Genomic DNA, 15,692 nt, shown 5'->3' with positions numbered 1-15,692 from the left:
TATGTACAATCTTTACTGTGTTTCAAAACCAATAAAATTATTTTAAAACAAAAGCATGGCTGTTTTACAAAGTGTATGTAAACCCTTTCATATACCCAGTGAAGTGAACAGCCTCAGATGATACACAGAGATTAAACAAATCTCCCTACATAACCTTTTTCATGCATATCTGCTGTTTTCAGCTTTATATATTCTTTTGAAAGTGCACATCTTGTTATGAATTTTCTCTTCCTGTTCAGCACTGGGAGTGTAGTAAAGCCTTACACCAGGGGTGTTCAAACTATGGCCCTTCAGCTGTTCAGGAACTACAATTCCCATGAGGCATTGTAAATCTCTGACATTCACAGACATAACTAGATATGATGGAAATTGTAGTTCCTGAACAGCTGGAGGGCCATCGTTTGGACACCCCTGCCTTACACTGTCTGACAGCTGGTTGGAGGAAAGGCACACATCCCCACTCCACATAGGCAGAAACATGAATAGCTCTGCTGTGACAAGACAAGCTCCCTGTTAATCTATTAATGGCAACCTTCCACAATACAAATTTCAGCCTGGTTTATCTCCGTTGACGGAGAACTTGTCAGAAGTTATCATGCTAATAACAGAAGAAGTGAACAGAAGAAAGCCATGGGACTCAGGGCTTTGAGGAGAGATAAGAAAACACTACAGATAGATTTGCTTAGGTCTAATTTCATGAGTCAGGTTTACATCCACTTAAATTTCTTTCTTAGAAGCTTGCCTGTATGACTGTAAACACAGGACCAACCAACGCGTTTTAGAGAAAAAAGGAGTTTGTCCGAAATGCATTGGTTAGGCCTGCATTGGCAGTCATAATTCTGTAATGAGGGAATGGGAAGGCGGGTCAATAGGCACAAACGGGGCAGGTCGGGAGCAATGTTAATTTTGATTTTAAATTTCAATTTGGTTCTAGTCTTTTGACTAGAATGCAATTTTTAGTCCTGAATTGTTTTAGTCCTATTTTAGTCGTCAACTAAATTAACACCGCTTGGGAGCGAGCCCGCACAAATGCCCCCATAGATATCATCTTTCTATGGGGGTACTTGCTGAAGAGTAGGAGTCAGGAACGTTGGTGGGTGACCCCCAGAAGAGGAGGATTAGGATTGCTCTGTATAAAAGCATTGCACTGAACAGATAAGTATAACATGTTTATTTTAATTGATAAAAGTTGAGCTTTTGTTCGCATCAGAACTGCTTCTCTCTTCATACCGATCTATGTGAATGCAAAAGTAGCTGCTGGTCAATGCATCTGTAGTGAGTTCTAAATGATCTCGAGAAGCATCTCAAATGGATGTCAAAAGTTTGCTGCGTTTGTCTATAAAAACTGGTCAACACAGGCCCTAAGGCAAGCAGATCAGACACCACGACAAACTGTGGATATGGGGAGGGAGGATGCTACAAAGAGTATAAAATAGGCAGTGGATGATTTAACCAACTGTAGTCCACCTATACATCAAATATCACTTCTTGGTGTACTAACTCAGGCTAATTTTATATAACATTTTTTTTTTTTTTTTTTTTTAAAAGCAGTGTTTTACATATGCAAAGCATTCCATTTTCTTCCTAACTTTGTGGTATCTGTCATGTGTCTGTACTAGATTAACAGTCATTTAAATATACATTTTAGCATTTTTATCATTATTTAGAAAAATAAAACCTTTCAGTACAAAAAGGAAAGCACATAGAGTAGTTTTCATGTCAAGTTGCTTCAGAAGTGGATAAATGAATATGTAATTCTGTATCAGGCTTATGATGTTTTTCATTTGTGTTTCTGCAGCACAGAGATACCCCTGAGAACAACCCAGATACACCCTTTGACTTCACTCCAGAAAATTACAAGGTACATTGTGTTTGCTAACAGGAGACATTTCTGTTATATAACCGAACAGGCTCGGCCTTTTATATAACACCATTAGTGGCTGCAGAGCCTGCATCTAAATTGCTTTGCTTTTCATTACAAGCATCTACAATACTGATGAGATTAATGTTTTAACATACTTTTCTTTTTTTTTTTTTTTCTTTCAAAAGAGAATAGAAGCTATAGTTGGCAACTACCCAGAAGGTCACAAAGCTGCAGCTGTAATTCCAGTGCTGGATTTGGCACAAAGACAAAATGGATGGTTGCCTATCTCTGCTATGAACAAGGTAAAATCATTAATGCTCTGCTCCTTCAGGGAATCTTGTATTTTGTTCATCTTCCAAAACCGCACCACCTTGGTATACTGCCCCTACCTACAGACAAGGACAGTAAAGGTAGGTAGTGCTAGACGCCCCGCCCCCCCCCCCCTCCTTTTTAGTACTCCTAGGTGTGTGCAAACAGAATATAATCTTTAACCACTTAAGGACCAAGCCTATTGCTGAAGTTAAAATCTGTATTTTTTGCTAGAAAGTTACTTAGAAGCCAAAAGCATTATATATAATATATATATATATATATTTTTTTTTTTTAGCAAAGACTCTGGAGACTAAAATGGCAGTCTTTGCATAATTTTTTTTGTCACGCGGTATTTGCGCAGCGGTCTTTCAAATGCAATTTTTTGGGAAAAAATACACTTCACTGAATTAAAAATATAAATAAACTATAAAGTTACAAGCCGGGTTTTTTTTGTATATTGGTAAAGATGTCACGCTGAGTAAATTGATGCCTAACATGTTATGGGTTAAAATTGCGCACCTTTTTATGTGTTCATCAAAGTGTAAATGGGCAAGTTTTTGAAATGGTGGAGAGACATTAGAACACCTGTCAGCTTTTATTGCTGTCTTTGCCCCCATTGGGGGGATTTGCCTTTATTTGTTTCTAAACAGCCATGGCCAAAGGTTTTGGGAATGACACAAAAATATTTTTACAAAGTCTGCTACCTTAGTTTTTATGATTGCAATTTGCATATATTTCAGAATGTTATGTAGAGTGATCAGATTAATTGAAATCAATTGCAAAGTCCCTCTTTGCCATTAAAATTATCTTAATCCCAAAAAAAACCCCAACATTTCCACTGCGTTTGTAAAGTAGGCTTCAGGGTGCCCAAGAAAGTCCAGCAAACACCAGGACTGTATTCTACAGTTGATTCAACTGCAGGATCGAGGCACCATCAGTGCAGAGCTTGCTCAGGAATGGCCGCAGACAGGGGTGAGTGCATCTGTGAGGTGAAGACTTTTGGAGGATGGCCTGGTGTCAAAGGCAGCTAAGAAGCCACTTCCCTCCAGGAAAAAGATCAAGGACAGACTGATCTTTTGTAAAAGATACAGGGATTAAACTGCTGAGGACTGAGGTAACGGCATTTTCTCTGATGAATCCCCTTTCCGATTGTGTGGGGCATCTGGAAAAAACCTTGTCCAGAGAAGAAAAGGTGAGCGCTGCCATCAGCCCTGTGTCATGCCAACATTAAAGCATCCTGAGACCATTCATGTGTGGGCTTGCTTCTCAGCCAATGGAGTGGGTTTACTGACAATTTTGCCTAGGAATACAGCCATCAATAAAGAATGTTACAAAAACATCCTCCGAGAGCAACTTCTCCTCCCAACCACCCAAGAACAGTTTGGTAACGAAAAATGCCTTTTCCAGCATGATGGAGCACCTTGCCATGAGGCAAAAGTGATAACTAAGTGGCTTGGGGAATAAAACCTCAAGATTTTGGGTCAATAAACCAGGAAACTCCTCAGACCTTAATCCCATTGAGAACTGGGTGAACAAAAAGGCCCCACAAATTCTGACAAGCGCCAAGCGTTAATGATCTAAGAATGGGCTGCCATTAGCCAGGATGTGGCCCAGAAGTTGATTGACAGCATGCTATGGCAAATTGCAGAGATCTTGAAAAAGAATGGTCAACACTGCAAATATTGACTTTTTGCATAAACCTAATGAAATTGTCAAAAGCCTTTGTCACTAATGAAATGCTTGTAATTATACTTCAGTATACCATAGTAACTTCTGACAAAAAAAAAATCTAAAAACACTGAAACAGCAGACTTTGTGAAAATTAATATTTGTGTCATTCTCAAAACTTATAGCCACGGCTGTATACAATGAATCAATGAAATGTATATCGGTGAAAGTAAAAGAAAATCCCAAAGTTTAGGATGACAACAGAACACCAATAGAGGGGAAATCTTCTGAAGGAAATACTAGTTCTAGACTCCCTGGTGACACCCCAGGATTCCCCCTACTTTGGAGGGATGTCATCTTTCAGTTTTGGCTATTTGAACAGAAAGTAAAAGGAAATCTTCTGTATGTGACATAGATGGGGAGGGGTATAACCCTCCCTTACTATATCCAAAACGGAAAAAAAAAAAAAAAAAAAAAAATGTTTGCCTTTTTTAGATACGCTTTAAGCCCATGTTCACATTGGGCCAATTTGACATGTCAAATCAGAGCCTATTGCCGGCAATGGCACTGTCTGAATCTGTGAGATGCCAACTTTTCGGTGCCACACCAATCCCCAAAAGTAGTTTCTGCACGACTTTTGGCGACTTCAGGGGGTGATTTCAATAGACATCTGTGCAAGAGCCCGCACAGATGTCTAATTGCCCATGAAGTTGGACTGAAAATGCAGATTTAAAATCGTGCGAGTTCAGCTGAACTCACACGATTTCAAACCCACCCTCAGTATTAACCTAGGCTAAAGGATAAAGTGGAAATCCTGGATCTTTGACCATTAGGTTAAAGGACCACACTCAGGAGTGGTCCCTGGAATGGTTAAATCCCCCATTCGCTAGAGGCAGCTCTGTTTATCATAGCAGGTAATGTAGCAACACTAGTCACAGACTTTACAATCAGAGGGGTGGGTGCTGTGTCTTTCAATAAGTGCAGAGAAAAGGATTTTATAGTGAGTAAAAAAAAAAATCTAAAGTTCATTGACAGACACAGCAGAGATCTTGGATCTCTTAGCCATTGGTACATCCCAACGCAGGGTCTACCAAGGGGTGGGAAAAACTGAACTACCTAAAACATGCTTAGCACAAAGGTACCTGTAAAACTTACAAGCTGCAAATAGAATATGGAACCTCTATAGCAGGGGTCTTCAAACTATGGCCCTCCAGTTGTTCAGGAACTACAATTCCCATCATGCCAAGTCATGTGTGTGAATGTCAGAGTCTTACAATGCCTCATGGAATGTGTAGTTCCGCAACAGCTGGAGGGCCGTAGTTTGAGGATCCCTGCTCTATAGGATAAGTCCATTGACTGACGAATGTGCAAAGGCTGGTTCTATAGGATAGACAGCCCCAATGACCAGAAAGTCTGCTTTCAGAGAGCTCAGAAGTGTCAGACTTGCAAACGGATACTGAAGCTGCAAAGTTAACTTGCACAGCACAAACTAGTGAAGTAAAATATTAAACTGCAGCTGGACAGGGTAACAGTAAATAGAAGGCTGAAACCACATTAAATTGGTTGCAAACCACTGCACTTTTCTTTTTTTTTTTTACTTGGCGGGCAAAGGCATAATGTGCTAGTATGCATCTCATACTGGCACATTATGTGAATATTACCTCAAAATGAAGCATTCCAGCGTTGCGATACTATCGCTGCAGACTTTGTTCATATCCACCCAGTCTTCCTTCCGGGTTCCCTGACTTCAGCTCTGTGACTGTCCGGAGCCAGGATGCGCGCTGGAGACACTGGTCACGGCACAAGGCTCTGAAGAAACGTCACAGGCGGCTGTTCCTTCAGAGCACATGCGCCAGTGATTTCACTGGCTGCATCTACAGTAAATATCTCCTAAACGGTGTATGTTTAGGAGATATTTACACTACCTAAAGGTAAGCCTTTATTATAGGCTTGCCTATAGGAAAAACTTAAAGATGGAAGTTTACTTCCTCTTTAACCACTTCTATACCGGCCATAGTAAAATGACACCGGCAAGAAGGGCTCCTCGCGCGCCGATCAGGGATGAGGCTCGTCCCTAGGACTGAGCCCATCACCGATCAAGGTAAACAGCTAATGAAATTGGCTGTTTACCACGTGATCAGCTGGGTTCTCTCTCCGCAATGAGCTCCCCCAGGGGGTGACAGGTACTCGGGTACTCTGATGACAGGTACTCGGGTACTCTGAGTACCTGTCATTGGAGTACCTGTCATTGGAGTACCTGAGTACCTGTCATTGGAGTACCTGAGTACCTGTCATTGGAGTACCTGAGTACCTGTCTTTGGAGTACCCGTCATTGGAGTACCCGAGTACCCGTCATTGGAGTACCCGAGTACCCGTCATTGGAGTACCCGAGTACCCGTCATTGGAGTACCCGAGTACCCGTCATTGGAGTACCCGAGTACCCGTCATTGGAGTACCCGTCATTGGAGTACACGAGTACCTGTCATTGGAGTACACGAGTACCTGTCACCTGCTCATCAGGTACTCAAAGTACCCGAGTACCTGTCGTCAGAGTACCCGAGTACCTGTCATCAGAGTACCTGTCTCCAGCCCAGGGTGCCCGAGTACCGATATGCATTCCATCAGATTACCTGAGTACCTGTCTCTAGCCCATCAGATTACCCAAGTACCTCTCTGAAGCTCATAAGAGTACCCGAGTACCTCTCTGCAGCCCATGCCTCCTAGATTATGTGTTGGGGTGTTTCCTTTCCAAAATGGGGTCATTTTGTGGGGGTTTCCATTGTTCTGGTGTTCCAGGGCCTTCAAAAGTGTGATTGGTTGTAATGAAATTATACGTGTAATTTATGCTCCTAGAACACCTGACGGTGCTCCTTGAATATTGGGTCTCTGTATGTGGTTATGCTGTGACAAAGTCTCGCATATGTGGTTATGCTGTGACAAAGTCTCGCATATGTGGTATCGCCATACTCAGGAGGAGTAGCAGAATGTATTTTGGGGTGTCATTTTTGCTATGTACATGCTATGTGTTAGAAATATCTTATAAATTGACAACTTTGTGTAAAAAAAAAAAAAAAAAATGCGTTTTCATTTTCTTTTCACATTTTCCAAAAACTTGTGGAAAAAAATGACATGTTCAAAAGACTCATTATGCCTTATAAAATATACGTTGGGGTGTTTGCTTTCCAAAATGGGGTAATTTTGTAGGTAATTCCATTGTCCTGGTGCTCCAGGGCCTTCAAAAGTGTGATAGGTCGTTAGGAAATTATATGTGTAATTTATGCTCCTAGAACACCTTACGGTGCTCCTTGCATGTTGGGCCTCTGTATGTGGCCAGGCTGTGTAAAAGTCTCACACTTGGTATTGCCATACTCAGGAGGAGTAGCAGAATGTATTTTGGGGTGTAATTGCAAATATGCATATACTGTGTGTGAGAAATAACTTGTTATTATGACAATTTTGTGTAAAAAAAAAAATAAAAAAAATTCACAGGAATTGTGGGGAAAAAAATTACAACTTCAAAAAACTCACATGCCTCTTAGTAAATACCCTGGAATGTGTTCTTTCCAAAAAGGGGTCATTTGGTGGGTATTTGTACTGTCCTGACATTTCAGGGCCTCAAGAAATTAGATAGGCCGTCGGTACATCAGGTGTGATCAGTACATCAGGTGTGATCAATTTTCAATGATTGGCACCATAGCTTGTAGACTCTAACTTTCACACAGACTAAATAATAACCACTAATTTGGGTTATTTTTACCAAAGATATGTAGAAGTATAAATTTCGGCCCAAATTTATGAAAAAAATTACTTATTTGCAAAATTTTATAATAGAAACTAAAACAAAATGTGTTTTTTTTTTTTTTTTTTTTTTTCCAAATTTTTGCTCTTTTTAAACTTATCGCAAAAAATAAAAAACCCAGTGGTGATTGAATACTACCAAAAGAAAGCTCTTATTTGTGTGAAAAAAATTATAAAAAATTTGATTGGGTACAGCATTGTATGACTGAGTAATTATCATTCAAAGTGTGAGAGCGCTGAAAGCTTAAAATTGGTCTGGGCAGGAAGGGGAGGTAACTGCTCTGTATGGAAGTGGTTAATAAGGGAGGAAATTCTGGGCTTTAACACCATATCCCCCCTGTGCAAGGACCAGCAAAGGAGTATTACAGGAAAATGCTGCCAGCTTAGAAAACAAAGGCAATATTTTCATCCGCACCCCTATTGGCAGACACTGACTGTCGGCTACCCTTTTCTACTGAAAATCAACGGTTTCCCTTTTGTTTTAATGTATAGTGTGTAAAATAAATAGTAAATTCTGTGTATAACGGTGTACTATTTTGAATGCTTTGCCTATTTATTGCGCAATGCACTCATTGTGCACAAGGCACTAATAATGTTTTGATTACGAATTTGCATTCTTTTGAGTCCTGATAAGAAATTAGCCTGTCTGTTGCTTCCCTTGTTACCATAAAAGCCCAATTGTATTATTATGATACCTAGGTAAGCATGTATGTATTTAAAAAAAATAAATAAAAATCTGGAAAGATGCAGAGTATCTTTTTTGTGTCTGTTATGTACTGCAATAGTTATCATTAATTTGGAACCACTAATAAATATGAGAATAGGAGTTGCCATCTATAAAATTTCCAGAACAGTTGGCAAGCCAGCCAGAGGGATACACCGGTGACCCTGGGACCTGAAACCAGGATCTTGAAATGATCTGGGTGTTGCTTATACTCTTCTGGCAAGGTAAGCCCTTTGCTTACATTTCAGTTTTCAGACTTTCTTGATCAGTAAGGCATTTTCGGGACAAAAGATACCTTTTTGGGTTTTTTTTTTTTTTTACTCCCATTTTTAAACTTTTTTGATTGGTGGGTATATAGTATGTTGTTGTCTACTGCCCATCAGATTGTTAAAGATAGGATAAGGAAGAGTAGTGCTGTTAACAGTACACCAAATGAGTGCTTCATATAACCTATTTGTTTAAAAGAGGGTGTAGACAGGTGTAGAGAAGACTGGCCAGTCATTATGGGCATTAAAGCGGAGCTCCAGGATCCTTCAGAAAAGGGCTGCACCCTTAATAGACATTTTAGAAAGACGTGCAATGAAAGCATATCCCTGGGTTTAGTGCTATAGTGTTTTTGGACGTTTGCTCTTTTGTATACAAATTGCGGCTTCTTTGGGAGGATTTTATTCAATTCCTTATCATTCAGTTGCATAGGCCAAAGCTTGGATATAATTTTCTCTATTTTCTTACTTTACCTGTTGTACCTGTTGTAATTTAGTACTATGGACCCAGTGTAGTCTTTTTCTTGATACCGTCTAGCTTTGTCCTTAATGAGTATATATCTATCTATTTCTGCTACGAGTCAAATCTGTTCTTGAATATCAGTCTCGGCTTACCCTTTGTCCACAAATCTCTTACCAATTTTCTGCGCCATTTCCATGAATGTGAGTTCTATGTTCAAATTAATATTATTCAATTTATTCATGAATTGCTGCAGACTGGGCATGTCACCTTCCCAAAAGAGGAACACATCAGCAATGAGCCGACAGTAGATCTTTAATTCTGCTCGTTTATTGTGGAAGTCTGTCTTTCCCACAAATCTTAAAGAGGTTTGCCACACTGGGGGCAAATCTGGCCCCTATGGCAATCCCTTTCATTTGTTTGTTATATTTATCCCTTTACCAAAAACAGTTATGGCAGAGGCAATAGTCCAAGTATTTGTCTATATATTTCTCAAATCGTCTTTCAGGACAGCCACCTCTGAGAGACCTTTGCTCATCCCTTCACAGAAAACACCACCTTAGCCAAGAAGATTTAAACCATGGGTCTCCAACCTTTTGGCTTCTCTGGGGCACATTGAGTGTAGAGAAATTTTCTCGGGCCGCATATTAAATCTATACTATAGTTACAGTATACAAGTAATAAAATGCTGCCACGCCGTCGCGCCCCCGCACTGATTTAACACAACTAGAGGATGATCAAACGAAATGGAATCAGTATACCGTATATCAGTATACAGAGGTTTACTTCTTCTGAGCGATAGTAAAGGAACACTCTAACCACCATGACCACTTCAAGTCACTGATAGGAGTCAGAAACACTGCACATGGTCCCCCCCCCCCCCCCCCTCTGAGGCAGCCTCTGCCTACCGTTAGTTGGAAGATGCTGTGGCCGTGCCCCCGACCTGACTTCCTTCCTCCCCAGCAAAAAAAAAAAAATTGTCAGGGGGCAGTGGGCCGCATTGCCTGAGGTTCCGGGCCGCATGTGGCCCTCGGGCTGCAGGTTGGACATGCCTGATTTAAACCCTCTGTCAGCCGACACCCCTCAGTTCTGGTGTTTCCTCAGCTGGGGAGGCTGAGGCTGGTTTTCCTGTTAGAGAGAGGCTAAGGTCTCTCTATGTGCTGCAGCTAGGGTCTGGGTGGGGAGCCCGGAGTTACCTGTAGGGCTGCTCGGTGCCACCCCAGCTTCTCCTTGGGGGGGGGGGGGGGGAATTATGCTCCAGGGGTCCTGCTTTTTGTCGCCTGGGGGGGGGGGGGTGCTGTCGGAGGTGCGCCCGGTCCTTCTGCATCTTGCGGCCAGCATTGGAGATTGTGCCTGGACCAAGTGGCGGCTGACGTCACTTCCGGTAGAGGCAGACCCTTTAGCTGGACCTGTGGCTTCTGGTTCCAGCCGGAGTTTGAAGATTGGAGCTGGCACATGGCTGGTACTGGCCTTAATGCTGTGGGGACAGTAGGAGGCTCAGAGGCGTAGGACCACCCCTCCGGGAGATGTCTGAAGCAGAGGCTGCGGGGACTGCTCCTGGCGATGCAAGCACCAACCATTCCAAGGTAAGGGGGACCCTGGGGGTGGTGTTCCTTTACAATTACCCTGCTAGCACCACGGGTGTTGTCCCCTCTTGCTGGTCTGGGGGGGAGTTAGGTTAGTGATTCTGGGACCCTGGTGGTTGTTCTGGGTACCCTCCTGGTGTCACGCTGTTGTTTATTTACGGGCTGGGGGAGGGGCCCGGGGCAGATTTTCATAGCCTTCTCTGTATTTTTGTGTTCAAGTAAAGCCTCAGATCAATCCAAGTCTCCACATAGTTCCAAAAGTAGGTGTCCATAATGCAGGGTAACTATGGGGGAATCCTGGGCCAAAGCGCTTTGTAAGGAGTGTATTGAGGGCTTAGTGAGAGAGCAGTGTACTGACCTGTCTGCATCTGTCAAGGAACTTTCTAGCACCTTTCAATCCTTTAAAGCGTTGTCTTCCAGCTTGCAGATTCCGTAGCCCCAGGCTCCCCCCTCAGCCAGCGCAGCAGGAGATTGCACCAGCTGTGCTCTCCACCAGTGGAGGGGCACTGGGCACACTGAAAAGAAAGCTGAGGAGCTTGATAGTGTAGCTTCAGGCTCCCAGGTGGAATCTGAGGGAGAAGGGTGGATGGTGAATCCACTAGGGTTTCTCAGTACAAGTTAACCTGGAAGAGGTGGAGGATCTTTTGGGAACTATCTATACCCCTTTAGGAACTCCAAGAGGATAAGACACTATCTGTATCTGACCAGATGTACCAGGGCCTGGGTGTACAGAAAAGGAGGGTCTTTCTGGTACATGACGTCCTGGTAGAAGCTGTCAAAAAGGACTGGCAGGACCCCGAAAGAAAGTCCTCTTTGAGGAAGAGCTGTCAGTCTGGAATAATTCCCCTAGACTGGACGCAACCTTTTCTCAGGTCTCTAGGCAGAAAGATCTTGCCTTTGAGGATATGGGCACTCTGATCCCATGGATAAAAGGATGGATTCAGTCCTAAAAAAGACTTGGGACTCTTCGCTGGGTAATCTTAAACCCGCCATACCGATGACGGTGGTTGCCCGTAATCTGGAGTATTGGCTAACCCTGATTTAAACGCAAATTGAAGCCGGGACCTTGCCGTAAACAATTCTGTCTTCCTTCCCTATACTCCTGCGGGGCGTGGCTTATATTGCGGACGTGTCAGCCGAATCTGTGTCTATGTCCGCTAGATCGTCAGCCTTGGCCAATTCTGCAAGGTCTGGCTTAAAACTTGGCAGGGATATAGTGCATCCAAGGTTAAGCTTTGCTGGATTCCTCTTACAGGGGACCACTCGTTTGGCCCAGGGCTAGAGGTTGTCCTGAATCAGACGGCTGACAGGAAAAACTCCTTTCCTGTCAAGCGTGGGCGAGGTGAACAAATAGGAAGTTTTACCCTCTGAAAAAATTTTTGGTTCAAAGGACCGAGGGGCGGAAAAATCTTGGCCAAAAGGGCAGAGGCTGAGGGGGAGCCATTTTTTTGCCCTCCCGAACAGCCCAGAAAGACTCAATGACGAGCTGATCACCATGGGAGGAAGATTGGGGCTTTTCTCCCACAGTGGGAAGTGGTCACCTACAATCAATTAATTTTGGGCATCGTGAAGAGGGGTTATCATCTGGAGTTCTCAACCCCCCCCCCCCCTGCCCCCAGATCCTCCCCCCTCCCCCCCGCACAGGGTGTTTGTCAGCAAGTTACCAAGGTGCATGGAAAAGGTGTCAGCCTTACTTTCCTCCCTGAAAGATCTGGAAGAGCAGGGGGTCATGGTGAGGGTACCATTGGGGGAGATGGGCAGAGGGTTCTATTCCCACATTTTCGTCGTGCAGAATCCTTCGGGGAAATTTGGGCTCATCTTAAACCTAAAACTCCTAAACGCCTCGGTAGCTTACAAGAAGTTCCGGATGAATTCGGTCTTCTCGGTAAGGGTTCCCCCCCACCCCCAAATTGCTTCATGGCATCTATAGACCCGATCGACGCTTACCTGAACATTCCCATAGCCGAAAGTTGTCCAAAGGTTTCTCAGGCTGGCCATAAGGACCGCAGAGGGCACACTTAGAACTAAACTAGAGAAACTTAACAAATCACCAGGACCGGATGGCTTGCACCCGAGGGTTCTTAAAGAGCTCAGCCAGGTGATAGCCAGACCATTATTCTTGATCTTTAAGGATAGTCTGCAGACGGGAATGGTGCCAGCTGATTGGAAAAAAAGCCAACGTGATACCAATATTTAAAAAAGGGCAGAGATATATCCCGGGTAACTATAGGCCGGTTAGCCTAACATCCGTAGTCTGCAAGATTTTGGAGGGGATGTTGAGGGACCACAAACAAGACTTTTGTAATGAAAACCGTATTATTAGTAGTAATCAGCATGGATTCATGAAAAATCGTTCTTGCCAAACCAATCTATTAACCTTCTACGATGAAGTGAGTTGCCACCTAGATAAAGGTAAGCCTGTGGATGTGGTGTATCTGGACTTTGCAAAGGCCTTTGACACCGTTCCCCACAAACGTTTACTGTACAAACTAAGGAAGGTAGGTATGGACCATAGGGTGAGTACCTGGATAGAGAACTGGCTCCTGGGGAGAGCCAGAGGGTGGTGATTTAATGTGGAGTACTCGGATTGGGTGGGTGTGGAAACTGGGGTCCCCCAAGGTTCTGTCCTGGGGCCAATCCTGTTTAACTTATTCATAAATGATCTAGAGGAGGGGATATCGAGTACAATCTCAGTATTTGCGGATAATACTAAACTAAGCATGCCAATATCTTCTATGCAGGATGTGGGAACCTTAAAAGCGGATCTGAACATAATAATGGGGTGGGCAACTACATGGCAGATGAGGTTTAATGTTGAAAGATGTAAAGTAATGCACTTGGGAGTCAGAAACACGAAAGCAAGCTACTCACTGGGGGGGGGGGGGGCCTCTGGGTGAGTCTAGGATGGAAAAGGACTTGGCGGTACTGGTAGACCACAGGCTTGGCAGTGGCATGCAATGCCAAGCCGCATCAAGCTAAGCAAACAGAATACTGGCATGTATAAAAAAGGGATTCACTCCCGAAATAAAGAGATTATTCTCCCACTCTACAAGACTCTGGTCCAGCCACATCTGGAGTATGCTGTCTAGTTCTGGGCACTGGTCCTCAGGAAGGATGTGCTGGAACTGGAGAGAGTCCAGAGAAGGGCAACAAAAATAATTAGGGGAATGGAGGGCATCGACTATGAGGAAATACTACAAGCACTGAACTTATTCTCTCTGGAGAAGAGACGATTGAGGGGGGATATGATATCAATGTACAAATACTGTACTGGCGACCCTAGCATAAGGAACAAACTTTTCAGAGAAAGGGAATACAATAAGACCCGTGTCCACTCACTAAAACTAGAGGAGAAACGGTTTAACCTTAAAATACGTAAGGGGTTCTTCACTGTCAGAGCAGTAAGGATGTAGAATTCTCTTTCACAAGCAGTCGTATCAGCAGGGAGCATCGATAGTTTCAAAAAAACTATTAAATGGGCACCTTAAAGACCACAACATACAGGGGAATACAATGTACAGTATGTAACATTCCACCTTGAATTTCGGGCATTCCCCTTCAGCCTGTCCTCTTTCTCCCACCCCCCTCCTGCATCTTCACCAAAGTCATGGCAAAGGTCTTAGCTTTTTTGTGGGTCAGTGGCATTTATTTCAATCATTGCTTACCTGGACAATCTGCTCCTGTTTGCCCCTTCTCAGAAGCAGTTCTCCAGGAATCTGCTTTCAACAAGGAGCATCTTGTAGGGTCTGGGGTGGCTCCTGAATTTGGAAAAGTCCAGTCTAGTTTCTGCCCAGAGGGTCACTTTTCTGGGCTAGATTCCAGGCAGCAGAAAGTCTTTCTTCTTCAGGAGAAAAGTTAGAAGCTAGCCCGACTGCTCTGTAACAGGCTCCTTGCTCTGTCTATCTCGATAAGACAGGCCATGTCAGCACTGGGGTTGTTGACGGCCACAATTCCTGCAATACAGTGGGCGGGGCTCCACTTCCATCCATTAAAGCTCTTTATCTTTGGGGTGTTGGACTGCCTCTGGGTCTCTCGGCTCCCTAGTACATGTGCCAGTTTGGGTGAAAAGATGCTTCTGGTGGTGGAGGAGAGTCTCGAACCTGTCTCAAGGTCTCTCGTGGGTCCTGCCAGTTTCCAGGGTCATCACAACAGACATAAGTGGCACAGGTTGGGGGGCACACCTTGGCTCTTGACTGGTACAAGGCTCTTTGACGAGCAAAGATTCAAAGGGATCCTTGAACTGGAGAGAACTGAGGGCATTCATGCTGGCTCTCAGAGCATTCTAGACAGAACTCCAGGGGCACCATGTGCAGGTCCGCTCGGACAACTCATCAGCAGTAGCTTGCGTCAACCGGCAGGGGGGACTCTGGGCTCTGGCGGAAGGAATCCTTCAGTGGGCCAAAGCTTGTGTGCGCTCCCACTGGGCTGTACACCTGAAGGGAGATTCGAAATAAGTGGCCGACTTCCTAAGCAGAAGAACCTTGAGGAAGGCGATATGGTCACTCAGAGATGGGTGGTGCCATGCGTGGACCTGTTTGTCTTGCGAGAAAATGCAAAAACGTGGCTCTTCTCCCTGAACAGGCGGGACGGGGTGCTGGGAGTGTAGATGCGCTTACTCAGAGCTGACATTTCTCCAGGTGTTATCCCCACCCGTACTGCTACCAATGGTCCTGAGGAAGTTTCAGAACGTGGGTACTACCCTTATTCTCATTGTTCTGCACTGGCCCAGGAGACCGTGGTTTTCGATCCTGAAGGGTCTGGCCCTGGACCCCCCTGGATTCTGCCATTTCAGGAGCACCTTCTTTCCAAGGATCTGATTTGCTGTCCCCAGGTGGAGTGGGGGAATCTGGCTTCTGAGAAGGAGTTGCTAAAAAGCGAGGTTTTCAGACCGGTTGGTGGTGACTATTCTTAGTAGCAGGAAGAAGAAAAAGGCTCCCCATTTACCTAAAAAAGAAAAACTTGGGAGGCATTTAGACAGCTGTTGCACAGAAAGCTCCTTGGACGTGCACAGCCCAGT

At 44.1% G+C, this 15,692-nt stretch overlaps 1 protein-coding gene across 1 annotated transcript in view; it reads left to right on the top strand.

Moving 5' to 3' along the window:
* The window catches only part of NDUFV2 (NADH:ubiquinone oxidoreductase core subunit V2), a 77,350-nt gene that overhangs the window by 19,126 nt on the left and 42,532 nt on the right, over positions 1 to 15,692 (top strand). Inside the window, exons 3-4 of the mRNA XM_082257366.1 lie at positions 1,799 to 1,861; positions 2,050 to 2,166. Coding sequence (XP_082113492.1) covers positions 1,799 to 1,861; positions 2,050 to 2,166 — 180 coding nt within the window. The remainder of the gene's footprint in view (positions 1 to 1,798; positions 1,862 to 2,049; positions 2,167 to 15,692) is intronic.

The sequence above is a fragment of the Pelophylax lessonae genome (assembly GCF_965119305.1).
Source record: "Pelophylax lessonae genome assembly, chromosome: 5".
NCBI classification, from domain to species: domain Eukaryota; kingdom Metazoa; phylum Chordata; class Amphibia; order Anura; family Ranidae; genus Pelophylax; species Pelophylax lessonae.
Note: the sequence above shows the minus strand (reverse complement) of the source record. Positions and strands in the feature narration are given on the sequence as shown.